The following is an 18,256-nucleotide window of genomic DNA, read 5'->3' on the forward strand; positions in this document are numbered from 1 at the left end:
GGAACAGGAGGCGGCTGTAATCTGACTCCTCAGTGAGCTGACTGATTTAGGTCTGTCGCTGAGCGAGGAATGGCAGAGTGACACACACCGTCTGCTGCTTTTTAGAAGTGTTTATCTCAATCCAGTGCTGGTGTCACATCTACACTACTGAGTGGTGCTATACGATGTCCCCATGATGCTTTTGAATATGTTCCACATGGCGATTAAAAAAAGCAGGAAACCCTCCTGTCTCTAAGTGCTGCATTTGGGGGACATCACTGCAGCTAGTTTCCTCTTACTAGGTCAGAGACCACTCAAAATTAGGGATATAACCTGTAAAGAGATAAACTGGTGAAAAGTGCCGGATACAAGTCTTATAATGAGCAGAAAGTGTTTACTCCTCGGCTCACTGGCTGGTACACCTGGACTCCCATCACCACAGATGCTGGCTGCGTTACACAGTCAGCATCTGCCTTTAGCCGCAGTGATTAGAGCTGAGCTACAATTGCTGCTTTTATCTCCCTGTATGCCGCTGTTAATTTCTCAGGGTGGCATTTCAGGTCGGCATTGCGGGCAGCGTGCCATTCCACTCACCTATCACCCCCACTTGGCAACATGATTGCGGGTAGCCAGGGGTCTGCTGAAAGCCCCCGTGCCTGTCATGCCAGCGCTCCTGTGAAGCACAGCCACAGGTCACCGTGTCAGCGCACATAGAATTTAATTCCCGTTGTTCAGTATATTGTATGATAAAGTGAACAATGTCATTCAAAACTGCAAGTTATTCTGTAAAACCCAAGCCCTCATACAGCGGTCTGTCTGTATAAAAATCTAGCTATGGCTCTCGGAAGTTGGGGAGCAAAAAAAATCAGAAATGCACAAAAAAAGAAAAAAAGTAAATCTCCCAAAGTTCAAAAATAGCCAGAAAGCCTTGTATTTCCTTATGTCATAAACTTGAAAACAGAGGATAATTACTAATCCATTTCCAGTTGGAATCGTTCAGCTGTCCCCACCGGCAGGCGCCATCATCCAGTCATTGCTTCAGGGACATTTCTATACCACAGTGATGGGAGAACTCAGCCTTGTGACAGGGCTGCACATGAAACGGAAGTGTTACTAGATCCATGTCTATAGCGAGCAGAACCTCTTGGCCGTGTGTAACATCTGGTATAGGAGGGTTCCAAGATGGCCCACTTCCAACATCTTACTCCCTACCTTCATCCCATCATAGCACAAGGTCTCTGAAATGGCACCCTAGAACTAGCAGGGGGCTTAGTAGAGACACTGAATCTAAAACCAAAGGACTCGGGCTACATTTTCTATTTTATTACATTTCTGTAATTGCCGTTCTCTCGTGTTACTTTCCATCCTGTAGTAATTATTGCTTTTCATCATTTCAGCTCAAAATAGAGAAGACTATGAAAGAAAAAGAGGAGTTGCTGAAGATAACCTCTGTGCTGGAGAAGGAGACCTCCCAGCTAAGGCAAGAGGTGGAAGGACTGGAAAGTGCCCTGTCACGTGAGCGGGAGTGCTCGGGCCAGCTGATCGCAGAGCGAGATGTAAGTCTTAATAAATTATCCTACTTGATTGTTTAGACCTTTTTGACACGTGCCCATACAAAATCTTCTCTGCTAGAGTTTCCCGTCTTGTGAATTGTGTTCCTGGTGTTGGATTTTCATCTTAACATTCTACTACTGATATAATTCTGGTTGTGTACTTGGTCCTGCATCTGTCTGCCTGAGTGGTATCTCGCCGTCACAATCATGGCATTAGTGTGCTGAAAGAAGGGCAAAGCGCGAGCACAGGGTGCCCCTTATTCAGTTGGGCAGGGAGCTGCCTACTTTTCAGTGGTGCCACACATGAGATATTGGGGCACTATTCCGGGTGTCCTAATGCCACTATAAGCATCTTATTCATGCTAGTAGATTCCCTGAGTAACGTAAAGTTACTTCCTGGTAAACTGGCTGAAATATCTTAGAGACTCTGTCAGGACTGAATAACTCTTCAAACCCAAGTGCAGGTGCTCAGTGCACCCTAGGGGTGGCCAAACATTGAAGTGCTAAGTGCACATTCCCACTTACATGTTTTCCATCTCCCCCTCTTCTTCTTTGTCAGCTTTGGCTTTATAGAGCCACAAACGGGCGGAGATAGAAAACAAGCAGGTGGGAAGGTGCACTTAATGATTGGCCACACCAAGGGTGCACCGAGCGCCTCTACTTGGTTTGCACAGTTCTGTTCTGGCAGACTCGCGTTACATCACATGCAAGTCGGCATATAAAAAGTAAGCATGCTGCAAATTTGTTAAATAAAACGCTATTGGGCTATGTGCACACGATGCAGATTTGCTGCGGATCCACAGCGGATTTTTTCTGCGCAGAAACGCTGCAGATCCGCACTGTGATTAATCAATGTCTAAAAAAAAAAAAAAAGGTTGTGCAGATGGTGCAGAAAAATCAGTGCGGAATTGCTGCGGATTTAAAAGAAGTGCACGTCACTTCTTTTGTGCGGATCTGCAGCGTTTCTGCACCCCTCCATGACAGAAATCCGCAGTGGCAAAAACTGCAGAAAATCCGCATCAATTCCGTGGCAAATGCGCACAAAATCTGCATAAAAACCGCGGCAAATTCGCGGCTGCGGATTCTGCCAGGAGATGCGGATTTTGTGCAGAACATTCTGCACCACTTTTCCTACGTGTGCACATGCCCTCGGTGTCTCCTTTTTGCTACTGTTTCCCAATAAAATAGTTGAACTGCTTCTGCTGGTGGTCATGTAGAGGAGGCACCATGGGACGATGGTGACTTTTTGTGGATCTTGACCATATTTCAGGGTAAAGGCTTCATAACTCAAGCCTCTGGTTTGTACATCAGTGTGACTTAAAGGCAAATTGAGGCGAAACTTGCGTGGATAACCAAACGCCTAACAACAATCTGCGGTGCCGATGCAACATACGACCATGGTGTACAGCCATCAACTATCCTGGTGGAAGGCATGCTCCTCTGTGTCTAGTGTCTACACATGTATTTCTCATGTCAGAAGGATGTGGAGTGGCTCATAGTTGGAAGCAGTGACAGGTAGTTGTACTAGTGGTGTACAGCTGCGGCATCTTTAAGACCCCCATATACTCAACTGTTTTAAGCATCTCACTAGTATGAACAAAACTTAATTATTACGCAAACTGAGAAGACATGGACCTATCAGACATTTAGAGCATGTGTTATTGTGGTTCTTGGTGTTGGTTCAGTTTGATGATGTGGTCGCTGGGCCTTACTTTGGCCAGGCAGCACTCTGCATGCCTGCTGCTGGGGTCCTGATGATCATCTGATGGTCGTGGTTCCCCTGATCTATTCTAAGTTCCTCCCCAGTACATCCCCTGATGAATCCTCATGATACAGGAAGAAATGCGTTGAGAAATTATTTGGGTACTGTGTAACATTATTTTGAAGTCCTACTCTTAAGTACTTGGTCACACTGGTAAGGGTGGGGGCGAATGTATAGACTTGTAATAATATATATACACAGCGGCACATGTATATGAATCTAGGCCATGTGAAAACACAGACAAATATTCGATATGAATCATACTACTCAAAAAATATTTTTTCATAAAAAATTTTTAAAATTTTTTTTCTTAAAACTTACAGTTATAGATAAAATGAAGATTCTTAGCGCATAAATTGGCCAATTCATGTGTGCCCATCAACCACGGCAAGGTGATCTCCCTCTGATGGGTCCTACTCTACTGTACATGCCACTCGTGGGCCACCAGCCTACAACTTGGGACAAACATGTCACTCTGGGCTAAACCTACAATTTATGGGCAAGTAGAGATGATTACCGCCACCTGCAAGGTCAATGGGAGGAGTGCAAGATCAGTCTGGATGCAGCCACATCCATACACTAAACAAAGAAAAAAAAACAACCAGCACTCCCAATGTGAACACATGCAAGCTGCAAGCTGTATCATATAGATATAAAGAAACACAGCAGCACATGTATATGAATCTAGGCCATGTGAAAACACAGACAAATATTCGATATGAATCATACTACTCAAAAATATTTTTTCATAAAAAAATTTTCAAAAAATTTTTTTTCTTAAAACTTAGTTATAGATAAAATGAAGATTCTTAGCGCATAAATTGGCCAATTCATGTGTGCCCATCAACCACGGCAAGGTGATCTCCCTCTGATGGGTCCTACTCTACTGTACATGCCACTCTTGGGCCACCAGCCTACAACTTAGGACAAACATGTCATTCTGGGCTAAACCTACAATTTATGGGCAAGTAGAGATGATTACCGCCACCTGCAAGGTCAATGGGAGGAGTGCAAGATCCATGTGTTTTCACATGGCCTAGATTCATATACATGTGCTGCTGTGTTTCTTTATATCTATATGATACAGCTTGCAGCTTGCATGTGTTCACATTGGGAGTGCTGGTTGTTTTTTTTTCCTTTGTTTAGTGTATGGATGTGGCTGCATCCAGACTGATCTTGCACTCCTCCCATTGACCTCAGAAATAAGAATACAGATAATAAATGGGAAATGTTTAAGAACATCCTAAATAGGCAGTGTAAGCGGTTTATACCTTGTGGGAATAAAAGGACTAGAAATAGGAAAAACCCAATGTGGCTAAACAAAGAAGTAAGACAGGCAATCAACAGTAAAAAGAAAGCATTTGCACTACTAAAGCAGGATGGCACCATTGAAGCTCTAAAAAAATATAGGGAGAAAAATACTTTATCTAAAAAATTAATTAAAGCTGCCAAAAAGGAAACAGAGAAGCACATTGCTAAGGAGAGTAAAACTAATCCCAAACTGTTCTTCAACTATATCAATAGTAAAAGAATAAAAACTGAAAATGTAGGCCCCTTAAAAAATAGTGAGGAAAGAATGGTTGTAGATGACGAGGAAAAAGCTAACATATTAAACACCTTCTTCTCCACGGTATTCACGGTGGAAAATGAAATGCTAGGTGAAATCCCAAGAAACAATGAAAACCCTATATTAAGGGTCACCAATCTAACCCAAGAAGAGGTGCGAAACCGGCTAAATAAGATTAAAATAGATAAATCTCTGGGTCCGGATGGCATACACCCACGAGTACTAAGAGAACTAAGTAATGTAATAGATAAACCATTATTTCTTATTTTTAGGGACTCTATAGCGACAGGGTCTGTTCCGCAGGACTGGCGCATAGCAAATGTGGTGCCAATATTCAAAAAGGGCTCTAAAAGTGAACCTGGAAATTATAGGCCAGTAAGTCTAACCTCTATTGTTGGTAAAATATTTGAAGGGTTTCTGAGGGATGTTATTCTGGATTATCTCAATGAGAATAACTGTTTAACTCCATATCAGCATGGGTTTATGAGAAATCGCTCCTGTCAAACCAATCTAATCAGTTTTTATGAAGAGGTAAGCTATAGGCTGGACCACGGTGAGTCATTGGACGTGGTATATCTCGATTTTTCCAAAGCGTTTGATACCGTGCCGCACAAGAGGTTGGTACACAAAATGAGAATGCTTGGTCTGGGGGAAAATGTGTGTAAATGGGTTAGTAACTGGCTTAGTGATAGAAAGCAGAGGGTGGTTATAAATGGTATAGTCTCTAACTGGGTCGCTGTGACCAGTGGGGTACCACAGGGGTCGGTATTGGGACCTGTTATCTTCAACATATTCATTAATGATCTGGTAGAAGGTTTACACAGTAAAATATCGATATTTGCAGATGATACAAAACTATGTAAAGCAGTTAATACAAGAGAAGATAGTATTCTGCTACAGATGGATCTGGATAAGTTGGAAACTTGGGCTGAAAGGTGGCAGATGAGGTTTAACAATGATAAATGTAAGGTTATACACATGGGAAGAAGGAATCAATATCACCATTACACACTGAACGGGAAACCACTGGGTAAATCTGACAGGGAGAAGGACTTGGGGATCCTAGTTAATGATAAACTTACCTGGAGCAGCCAGTGCCAGGCAGCAGCTGCCAAGGCAAACAGGATCATGGGGTGCATTAAAAGAGGTCTGGATACACATGATGAGAGCATTATACTGCCTCTGTACAAATCCCTAGTTAGACCGCACATGGAGTACTGTGTCCAGTTTTGGGCACCGGTGCTCAGGAAGGATATAATGGAACTAGAGAGAGTACAAAGGAGGGCAACAAAATTAATAAAGGGGATGGGAGAACTACAATACCCAGATAGATTAGCGAAATTAGGATTATTTAGTCTAGAAAAAAGACGACTGAGGAGCGATCTAATAACCATGTATAAGTATATAAGGGGACAATACAAATATCTCGCTGAGGATCTGTTTATACCAAGGAAGGTGACGGGCACAAGGGGGCATTCTTTGCGTCTGGAGGAGAGAAGGTTTTTCCACCAACATAGGAGAGGATTCTTTACTGTTAGGGCAGTGAGAATCTGGCATTGCTTGCCTGAGGAGGTGGTGATGGCGAACTCAGTCGAGGGGTTCAAGAGAGGCCTGGATGTCTTTCTGGAGCAGAACAATATTGTATCATACAATTATTAGGTTCTGTAGAAGGACGTAGATCTGGGGATTTATTATGATGGAATATAGGCTGAACTGGATGGACAAATGTCTTTTTTCGGCCTTACTAACTATGTTACTATGTTACCTTGCAAATATTTTTGAGTAGTATGATTCATATCGAATATTTGTCTTGTGTTTTCACATGGCCTAGATTCATATACACATGTTCGCATATACAGCTCTGGCAAAAATTAAGAGACCACTGCAGTTTTTATAAAAATTATCTTCTCTACATGTCTGACAGCCATTCCAGTGTCAGTTGAATTCCAACCAAAGTACACCTCATCCTGCTTAACCCCTTCCCGACCTTTGATGCACCGTATGCGTCATGAAAACCTGTGCCATTCCGACCTGTGAAGCAGCATATGCGTCATGGCCGGAATGGGCTCCTGCAGGCCGGGTGGAAGGGTTAACTCCAATTTCACCCGACCTGCATGGACAGGAGGAGTTGTACTTTAGACCAGGGGGGGTGGCTTCACCCCCCCTGTGGCTACGATCGCTCTGATTGGCAGTTTCACTTTCAACAGCCAATCAGAGCGATTTGTAATATTTCACCTAAGAAACTGGTGAAATATTACAATCCAGCCATGGCCGATGCTGCAATATCATCGACCATGGCTGAAAACACTAATGTGCCCCCACCCAACCCCACCAATCGCCCCCCCCCAGTCCCCCGATCTGTGGTCCGCTCCCCTCCGTCCTGTGCTCCGCTCCCCCGTCCTCCTGTCCGCTCCCCCCGTGCTCCAATCCTCCCCCCGTGCTCCAATCCCACCCCCCCGCAGTCCGATCCACCCCCCCGCACTGCGATTCACCCCCCCATGCTCCGATCTAACGGCCTCCCGGGGTCCGTCCGTCTTCTTTCCTGGGCGCCGCCATCTTCCGGCCGGCAGATTCGTTTCAAGTGCATTTTGATCACTGTGATAAAACCTCACAGTGATCAAAATAAAAAAAAATACTAAATGACCCCCCCCTTTGTCACCCCCATAGGTAGGGACAATAATAAAATAAAGAATTTTTTTTTTCTTACACTAAGGTTGGGATTAGGGTTAGAGTTAGGGTTAGGGCTAGGGCTAGGGTTAGGGTTTCGGTATGTGCACACGTATTCTGGTCCTCTGCGGATTTTTCCGCAGCAGATTTGATAAATCCGCAGTGCTAAACCGCTGCGGATTTATCGCGGATTTACCGCGGTTTTTCTGCGCATTTCACTGCGGTTTTACAACTGCGGTTTACTATTGGAGCAGTTGTAAAACCGCTGCGGAATCCGCAGAAAGAAGTGACATGCTGCGGAATGTAAACCCCTGCGTTTCCGTGCAGTTTTTATGCAGCATGTATACAGCGATTTTTGTTTCCCATAGGTTTACATTGAACTGTAAACCGCAGCGTTTTTCCGCAGCGTGTGCACATACGGATTTGGCTGCGGATCCGCAGCGGATTGGCCGCTGCGGATTCGCAGCAGTGTTCCATCAGGTTTACAGTACCAAGTAAACCTATGGAAAACCAAATCCGCTGTGCCCATGGTGCGGAAAATACAGCGCGGAAACGCTGCATTGTATTTTCCGCAGCATGTCAATTCTTTGTGCGGATTCCGCAGCGTTTTACACCTGTTCCTCAATAGGAATCCACAGGTGAAATCCGCACAAAAAACACTGGAAATCCGCGGTAAATCCACAGGTAAAACGCAGTGCCTTTTACCTGCGGATTTTTCAAAAATGGTGCGGAAAAATCTCACACGAATCCGCAACGTGGGCACATAGCCTTAGGGTTAGGGTTGGAATTAGGGTTGTGGTTAGGAGTGTGTTGGGGTTAGGGTTGTGATTAGGGTTATGGCTACAGTTGGGATTAGGGTTAGGGGTGTGGGGGGATTAGTGTTGGAGGTAGAATTGAGGGGTTTCCACTGTTTAGGCACATCAGGGGTCTCCAAACGCAACATGGCGCCACCATTGATTCCAGCCAATCTTGTATTCAAAAAGTCAAATGGTGCTCCCTCACTTCCGAGCCCCGACGTGCACCCAAACAGTGGTTTACCCCCACATATGGGGTACCAGCATACTCAGGATAAACTGCGCAATAATTATTGGGGTCCAATTTCTCCTGTGACCCTTGTGAAAATAAAAAATTGCTTGCTAAAACATCATTTTTGAGGAAAGAAAAATGATTTTTTATTTTCACGGCTCTGCGTTGTAAACGTCTGTGCAGCACTTGGGGGTTCAAAGTGCTCACCACATATCTAGATAAGTTCCTTGGGGGGTCTAGTTTCCAAAATGGGGTCACTTGTGGGGGGTTTCTACTGTTTAGGCACACCAGGGTCTCTGCAAACGCAACGTGACGCCCGCAGACCATTCCATCAAAGTCTGCATTTAAAAAGTCACTACTTCCCTTCTGAGCCCCGACGTGTGCCCAAACAGTGGTTTACCCCCACATATGGGGTATCAGCGTACTCAGGAGAAACTGGACAACAACTTTTGCGGTCCAATTTCTCCTGTAACCCTTGGGAAAATAAAAAATTGCGGGCTAAAAAATCATTTTTGAGAAAAGAATTTTTATTTTTTTATTTTCATGGTTCTGCGTTACCGTATATACTCGAGTATAAGCCGACCCGAGTATAAGCCGACCCCCCTAATTTTGCCACAAAAAACTGGGAAAACTTATTGACTCGAGTATAAGCCTAGGGTGGAAATGCAGCATTTACCGGTGAATTTCAAAAATAAAAATAGATAATTATTTCCCCATAGCTGTGCCATATAGTGCTCTGCACCGTTCATATTTCCCCATAGGTGTGAACCATATAGTGCTCTGCACCGTTCATTGTGCCCCCTAGCTGTGCCATATACGGTGCTCTGCACCGTTCATTGTGCCCCATAGATGTGCCATATACGGTGCTCTGCACCGTTCACTGTGCCCCATAGCTGTGCCATATACGGTGCTCTGCACCGTTCACTGTGCCCCATAGCTGTGCTGTGCCATATACGGTGCTCTGCACCGTTCACTGTGCCCCATACATAGCTGTGCTGTGCCATATACGGTGCTCTGCACCGTTCACTGTGCCCCATAGCTGTGCTGTGCCATATACGGTGCTCTGCACCGTTCACTGTGCCCCATACATAGCTGTGCTGTGCCATATACGGTGCTCTGCACCGTTCACTGTGCCCCATAGCTGTGCTGTGCCATATACGGTGCTCTGCACCGTTCACTGTGCCCCATACATAGCTGTGCTGTGCCATATACGGTGCTCTGCACCGTTCACTGTGCCCCATAGCTGTGCTGTGCCATATACGGTGCTCTGCACCGTTCACTGTGCCCCATAGCTGTGCTGTGCCATATACGGTGCTCTGCACCGTTCACTGTGCCCCATAGCTGTGCTGTGCCATATACGGTGCTCTGCACCGTTCACTGTGCCCCATAGATGTTCCACATAAATTTGTGCCGCCGCTGCCGCAATAAAGAAAAAAAAACACATACTCACCTCCCTTGATTGCAGCTCCCGGCGTCTCGTTCCGGCGCCTCCATCTTCCCGGCGTCTCTGCTCTGACTGATCAGGCAGAGGGCGCCGCGCACACTATACGCGTCATCGCGCCCTCTGCCTGAACAGTCAGAGAGCAGAGACGCCGGGAAGATGGAGGCGCCGGCCGGGAAGATGGATCGGCGCCCGGCGGCTGGAACGAGGACAGGTGAATATAACATACTCACCTAGTCCTGGCGATCCTCGCGCTGTCCCCTCCTGTCTTCGGTGCCGCAGCTTCTTTCTCTATCAGCGGTCACCGGCACCGCTGATTAGAGAAATGAATAAGCGGCTCCGCCCCTATGGGAGGTGGAGCCGCTTATTCATTTCTGTAATGAGCGGTCCCACGTGACCGCTGAAGAGAGGAAGAAGCTGCAGCGCCGAAGCCCGTGGGACGGCAGGGACAGCGCGAGGATCGCTGGGACTAGGTAAGTATACCTCAGCGCCCTCAGCCCCTCACCTGCCGACCCCACCGCTACCGTGACTCGAGTATAAGCCGAGGGGGGCACTTTCAGCCCAAAAATTTGGGCTGAAAATCTCGGCTTATACTCGAGTATATACGGTATAAACTTCTGTGAAGCACTTGGGGGTTCAAAGTGCTCACCACACATCTAGATTAGTTCCTTTGGGTGTCTAATTTCCAAAATGTGGTCATTTGTGGGGGATCTGCAATGTTTAGGCTCACAGGGGCTATCCAAACGCAACATGGCGTCCGCTAATGATTGGAGCTAATTTTCCATTTAAAAAGCCAAATGGCGTGCCTTTCCTTCTGAGCCCTGCCGTGCGCCAAAACAGTGGTTTACCCCCACATATGGGGTATCAGCGTACTCAGGACAAACTGGACAACAACATTTGGGGTCCAATTTCTCCTATTACCCTTGGCAGAATAGGAAATTCCATGCTAAAAAATAATTTTTGAGGAAAGAAAAATTATTTTTTATTTTCATGGCTCTGCGTTATAAACTTCTGTGAAGCACCTGGGGGTTTAAAGTGCTCAATATGCATCTAGATAAGTTCCTTGGGGGGTCTAGTTTCCAAAATGGGGTCACTTGTGGGGGAGCGCCAATGTTTAGGCACACAGGGGCTCTCCAAACGCGACATGGTGTACGCTAACAATTGGAGCTAATTTTCCATTCAAAAAGTCAAATGGTGCTCCTTCCCTTCCGAACCTTACCATGTGCCCAAACAGTGGTTTACCCCCACATGTGAGGTATCGGTGTACTCAGAAGAAATTGCCCAACAAATTTTAGGATCCATTTTATCCTGTTGCCCATGTGAAAATGAAAAAAATGAGGCTAAAAGAATTTTTTTGTGAAAAAAAAAAGTACTTTTTCATTTTTACGGATCAATTTGTGAAGCACCTGGGGGTTTAAAGTGCTCACTATGCATCTAGATAAGTTCCTTGGGGCGTCTAGTTTCCAAAATGGGGTCACTTGTGGGGGAGCTCCAATTTTTAGGCACACGGGGGCTCTCCAAACACGACATGGTGTCCGCTAAAGAGTGCAGCCAATTTTTCATTCAAAAAGTCAAATGGCGCTCCTTCCCTTCCAAGCCCTGCCGTGCGCCCAAACAGTGGTTTACCCCTACATATGAGGTATCAGCGTACTCAGGACAAATTGGACAACAACTTTCGTGGTTCAGTTTCTCCTTTTACCATTGGAAAAATAAAAAATTGTTGCTAAAAGATCATTTTTGTGACTAAAAAGTTAAATATTCATTTTTTCCTGTCATGTTGCTTCTGCTGCTGTGAAGCACCTGAAGGGTTAATAAACTTCTTGAATGTGGTTTTGTGCACCTTGAGGGGTGCAGTTTTCAGAATGGTGTCACTTTGGGGTATTTTCAGCCATATAGACCCCTCAAACTGACTTCAAATGTGAGGTGGTCCCTAAAAAAAATGGTTTTGTAAATTTCGTTGTAAAAATGATTAATCGCTGGTCAAATTTTAACCCTTATAACTTCCTAGCAAAAAAAAATTTTGTTTCCAAAATTGTGCTGATGTAAAATATACATGTGGGAAATGTTATTTATTAACTATTTTGTGTCACATAACTCTGGTTTAACAGAATAAAAATTCAAAATGTGAAAATTGCGAAATTTTCAAAATTTTCGCCAAATTTCCTATTTTATCACAAATAAAGGCAGAATTTATTGACCTAAATTTACCACTAACATGAAGCCCAATATGTCACGAGAAAACAATCTCAGAACCGCTAGGATCCGTTGAAGCTTTCCTGAGTTATAACCTCATAAAGGGACACTGGTCAGAATTGCAAAAAACGGCAAGGTCTTTAAGGTCAAAATAGGCTGGGTCATGAAGGGGTTAATGTGCTTCTGATTTGGTGATCACCTGAACCAAATCTTATTTAATGAAGTAAAGTATATAAAAAAACCCTGCTGTGGTGTTCACAATCCTCTTGCAATAGGACAAGCTGGATGACAAAACACGTGCTTGTAATATCCCAAAAGTAATAGGAATGAAAAAATAACTTTTAACCATGCCAAAGGAGTTGAAAAGAAAAGTCTTGAGTGAGGAAACGAAGGGCTCAATTCGGGCTTTACTAGCAGAGGGACACAGTGAGCGTCATGTTGCTTCCATTCTTAAAATTTCTAAGACTGCAGTCCATTACAACAAGGTCAAGCAGCAGACATTGGGGACAACAAAGCTACAGACCAGCAGACGGCGACAATGACTCTCTACTGACCGGGATGACATCAGCAACCGCAGGATAACATCAAGTGACCTACAAAAGGAATGGCAGCTAGGGTGAAGTGCACGGCAAGAACAGTTCGCAACAGGCTCCTAGAGGCAGGACTCAAGTCATGTAAAGCTAGAAAAAAGCCTTTCATCAATGAGAAGCAAAGGAGAGCCAGGCTGAAGTTTGCCAAAGACCATAAGGATTGGACCATAGAGGACTGGAGAAAGGCAATCTTCTCTGATGAGTCTAATTTTCAGCTTTGCCCAACACCTGGTCGTCTAATGGTTAGACGGAGACCTAGAGAGGTGTGTGTATAAGCCACAGTGTCTTGCACCATCTGTGAAATTTGGTGGAGGATCGGTGATGATCTGGGGAAGCTTCAGCAAGGCTGGAATTGGGCTGGTTAATTTTAAGGTCGTATGAATCAAGCCGCATACAAGGTTATCCTGGAAAAACAGTTGATTCCTTTTCTCATTTTTAGGCTATGTGCACATGTTCAGGATTTCTTGCAGAAATTTCCTAAGCAAAACCGGACATTTTCTGCAAAAAAATCCGCATGCGTTTTTGCGCGTTTTTTTTGCGGATTTTTCCGGAGATTTCCCAATGCAATGATATAGTGGGAAATCCGCAAAAAATCCGTAAAATTAATGAACATGCTGTGTTTTTTACTGCAATGCGTTTTTTTCGCGGAAAAAAATGCATCATGTGCACAAAAATTGCGGAATGCATTCTAAATGATGGGATGCATAACGTATGCGATTTTTATGCGTTTTTATAGCGAATACACGCGGAAAATCGGCAACGTGTGCACACAGCCTTAGAAAATAAATGCAAAATTTATTGCTTGGAACTTCTGAGACATGTTGTCAGTGGTTTATGGCAGTAATTTTCAACCTTTTTTGAGCCGCGGCACACTTTTTATACTTAAAAAATCCCGAGGCACACCACCAACCAAAATGGCACAAAATGGTGCGTCCAGGTTTGAGATGAAAGTCTGCAGTCATTCTATGTGACTGCAGGCTTCTGAATTCTCACAGCGCAAGCACTGCACACTTTCAGGATTCTCCCTTGCCGGTGGCCAGAGTGGACGGTCATGACAGCACAAGTATGTGATTTGGATACTTCTGGCCACATTCTAACTAGACGTGTCCGGCCTCAGTCAATTCATTTTCATTGAATGAGGCCACACATGTCTAGTCAGCACGTGACCGCATGTATGTAAATCACCAACATCAGAGAATTATGATAGCAGTGTGCACTGTGAGAATTCAGAAGTCTGCAGTCACATAGTATGACTGCAGACTCATCACAACCTTGGACATCCCCTTTAATGTTCCTAACAAATAAAAATGAGAATTAGTATCACAAAAAAAACACATTTACATCCAGGTACCTGATAGATGACGTTGTTTGTGGAGTCGCCTCTTTCTTTTCATCTTCACCTTGTCCAGATGCCATGATGACTCTTCTCATCCACCGGCAGAGCTCGTTTCTGCAGACTTCCATCTTCTCCTGTCTTCTGCAGCACATCCCGACACAACACCCTTAAAGATAGCAGTGTTATTATAATGCTCCGGAATAACAATATCTGCCCTAGGCTGAGCCCCTGAGTAAATAATTGCCCCTCACTTTATCCCCAGCACATAATATGACCCTCACTGTCCCTCTTATGGTACATGCCATCCACACTACCCTCCCTCTCTTTTCTATACTTCACACTGCCTTCTCATACGGTGTCCCTCATAGAGAGCCCAGTCTCTCTACTGTGCCCCTTCATTACACTCCTCCTACTTGGCATACTGTCTCCTCCTGGCTGTTACCCTCACACTACTCAGTATCTATTATGTGTCCACTCACACTTTCATCCCCCCATACTGTCTGCACACATTTCTAATAGCCTCTTCCTGTACATCCCCCCCCCCTGCTAACATACCCCTTTGCTCTCTCCATATTTCCTCCTCACACATTCCCCCCTCACACATTCCCCCAACTCCCCATAATGTCCTCACACATCCCATCACCGTTGCTCCCAGTACTGTCAGCACACATTTTTCCTCTCGCTACTGTGTCTACCCCCATCTCCCCACTCACCCCCACAGAATATATCCACTGCCCTTCCGATAGAATAAATCCATCCCCTTCCACAGAATAAATGCACCCTGCCCCACACATGCTAAATAAATTCCAGCCCCCCCCACGTACACACTGAATAAATCCCCCCCCCCCACACTGAATAAATCCCCCCCACACACTGAATAAATCCCCCCACACACTGAATAAATCCCCCACACACACTGAATAAATCCCCCCCACACACTGAATAAATCCCCCCCACACACTGAATAAATCCCCCCCACACACTGAATAAATCCCCCCCACACACTGAATAAATCCCCCCCCACACACTGAATAAATCCCCCCCCACACACTGAATAAATCCCCCCCACACACTGAATAAATCTCCCCACACACTGAATAAATCCCCCCCACACACTGAATAAATCCCCCCCACACACTGAATAAATCCCAACCACACACTGAATAAATCCCCCCACACTGAATAAATCCCCCCCACACTGAATAAATCCCCCCACACACTTAATAAATCCCCCCACATACTCCCCATAAACCCGCCCCACGCTGAATCTTCGGTGTCTTCAGCTCCACAGCACAGGAGCACTTACCACCAAGTGTCTTCTGTCTCCTGCGCGCCGGATAGTGACGTCAGCAGCGTGATCACATGACTTGATCACGCTGCTGGCGTCACTCTGACCCAGCGGTCAGAGCCTCAATTGTACTCGCAGCTGGTAGATGTCTGCGAGTACAATTGATCTCCGGGAGCCGGCGCGCTGCAGCTTCTCTGTGCCGGCTGTCAGCTTGACAGTCGGCACAGAGAACAGCTGACTCCCGTTCCCCGCGGCACACCCAACCATGTGTCGCGGCACACTAGTGTGCCGCGGCACACTGGTTGAAAAACACTGGTTTATGGAATAAAAGAACAATTTACATTTTACGCAAAAATATACCTATAAAGAGAAAAATCAGAAAACTGAAAATTTTGCAGTGGTCTCTTAATTTTTGACAGCTGTATGTGCATAGCCTCATAATAGTATCAAAATCTTGATTTGAGGACTTTGCTAATCCAGGAAGTGCCTTAATAATTTTCAATCCTTATTACTTTATACAAGCTAATAACCAGTCACAAGCAGTCTGACATACTGATGGGCTCCATATTACAATAAAGAATATATTCAGATGAAACTCTGTAAAGGTTTGGTCTCAAACAAGTTGCAAGCTCAAAATGTTTGCAGTTTAGCTGCGGCTTGCTGTTACACCACTATTTTAGAAATACAGGTGCTTCTCACAAAATTAGAATATCATCAAAAAGTTCATTTATTTCAGTTCTTCAATACAAAAAGTGAAACTGATGTATTATATAGAGTCATTATAAACAGAGTGATCTATTTCAAGTTTTTTTGTTTTTGTTTCTGTTAATGTTGATGATTATGGCTTACAGCCAATAAAAATCCAAAAGTCATTATCTCAGTAAATTAGAATACTTTATAACACCAGCTTGAAAAAAGATTTTAAAATCCGGAATGTTGGCCTACTGAAATGTATGTTCAGTAAATGCACTCAGTACTTGGTCGGGGCTCCTTTTGCATCAACTACTGCATCAATGCATAATTTGTAAAGCGCTGCGGAATATGTTGGCGCTATATAAATAAAAATTATTATTATTATTATAATGCGGCGTGGCATGGAGGCGATCAGCCTGTGGCACTGTTGAGGTGTTATAGAAGCCCATGTTGCTCTGATAGCAGCCTTCAGCTTGTCTGCATTGTTGGGTCTGTTGTCTCTCATCTTCCTCTTGACAGTACCCTATAGCAGATTTCCCCAAGTTCTGTCCTCAAGAGCCACCAACGGGTCATGTTTTCAGGATTTCCTTAGTAATGCCCAGGTGAGAACTCCATAATCTAGACAGGCAACAATTCCATTACCTGGGCCATACTAAGGAAATCCTGAAAACACGACCTGTTGGTGGCTCTTGAGGACTGGAGTTGGGGAACACTGCCCTATAGATTATGGGGTTAAGGTCAGGCGAGTTTGCTGGCCAATAAGCACAGTGATACTGTTGTTTTTAAACCAGGTATTGGTACTTTTGGCAGTGTGGACAGGTGCCAAGTCCTGCGGGAGAATGAAATTTCCATATCCAAAAAGCTTGTTGGCAGAGGGAAGCATGAAGTGCTCTAAAAATTTCCTGGTAGACAGCTGCGCTGACTTTGGTCTTGATAAAACACAGTGGACCTACACCAGCAGATGACATAGCTCCCCAAACCATCACTGATTGTGGAGACGTCACACTAGACCTCCAGCAGCTTGGATTGTGGCCTCTCCACTCTTCCTCCAGACTCTCTTAAGACCTTGATTTCCAAATGAAATGCAAAATTTACTTTCATTTGAAAACACCTTGGACCACTGAGCAACAGTCCAGTTCTTTTTCTCCTTGGCCCAGGTAAGATGCTTCTGGCATTGTCTATTGGTCATGAGTGGCTTGACACAAGGAATGCGACACTTGTAGCCCATGTCCTGGATACACCTGTGTGTGGTGGCTCTTGAAGCAATGACTCCAGCAGCAGTCCACTCCTTGTGAATTTCCCCCAAATTTTTGAATGACCTTTTCAATTTTTTCAAGACTTCGGTTATCCTGGTTGCTTGTGCACCTTTTTCTACCACACTTTTTCCTTCCACTCAACTTTCTATTAATATGCTTGGATACAGCACTCTGTGAATAGCCAGCTTTCTTAACAATGACCTTTTGTGGCTTACCCTCCTTGTGGAGTGTGACAATGACTGCCTTCTGGACATCTGCCAAGTCAGCAGTCTTCCCCATGATTGTGGAGCCTACTGAAACAGACTAAGGGATCTTTTTAAACACTTAGGAAACATTTGCAGGTGTTTTTGTTAATTCTAATTTACTGAGATACATTTTTTTGTTCTTGATTTCTTTGTATTTCTTAAAGCAAGAAAGTTGCCATTTGAAATGACTAGTTTTGTGCCATGTCTGGGATCTGCTTTTTTTGTACAAAATTAAACAACCGAATGAACATCCTCCAAGGCCAGTGATAATTTTTGCCAGGGGTTGTACACGCACATAAGGAAAGACCTGTCAATCAAGGCCATATGGGCCGGGAAAATCCAGTGGGGAGCCGCCCAGTGGACTCTTTCCCATGTGCCCCCAGTTCATCAGAACAAGGTAACCTCTAGCTATAGTAGGTTGCCTGAGGATAGGGCGGTAGGATTCTAGCTGATCTCTTATTTATTTAATAAATTATTTTTGTGCTGGAAAGAATCTGAAAAATCTGTGCGTATTTCCCATCTTAATCACAAATGCATTTCTTACTTCTTGCTTATATTGCGCCCAATATAGCAGTGTGCAGAGGCTGTAATCACTCCCATCGTTTTGTCACAAATCTCCAGAAACCGTTATTTTCTGTGTAATGGTCTGAGCAGATTTTT

General features: G+C 44.6%; 1 protein-coding gene across 1 annotated transcript in view; it reads left to right on the forward strand.

Moving 5' to 3' along the window:
• Nucleotides 1-18,256, forward strand: part of TAX1BP1 (Tax1 binding protein 1) — a 152,095-nt gene that overhangs the window by 64,326 nt on the left and 69,513 nt on the right. Inside the window, exon 5 of the mRNA XM_069729916.1 lies at nt 1,377-1,535. Coding sequence (XP_069586017.1) covers nt 1,377-1,535 — 159 coding nt within the window. The remainder of the gene's footprint in view (nt 1-1,376; nt 1,536-18,256) is intronic.

Source organism: Ranitomeya imitator, chromosome 6, assembly GCF_032444005.1.
Source record: "Ranitomeya imitator isolate aRanImi1 chromosome 6, aRanImi1.pri, whole genome shotgun sequence".
Taxonomy (NCBI): Eukaryota; Metazoa; Chordata; class Amphibia; order Anura; family Dendrobatidae; genus Ranitomeya; species Ranitomeya imitator.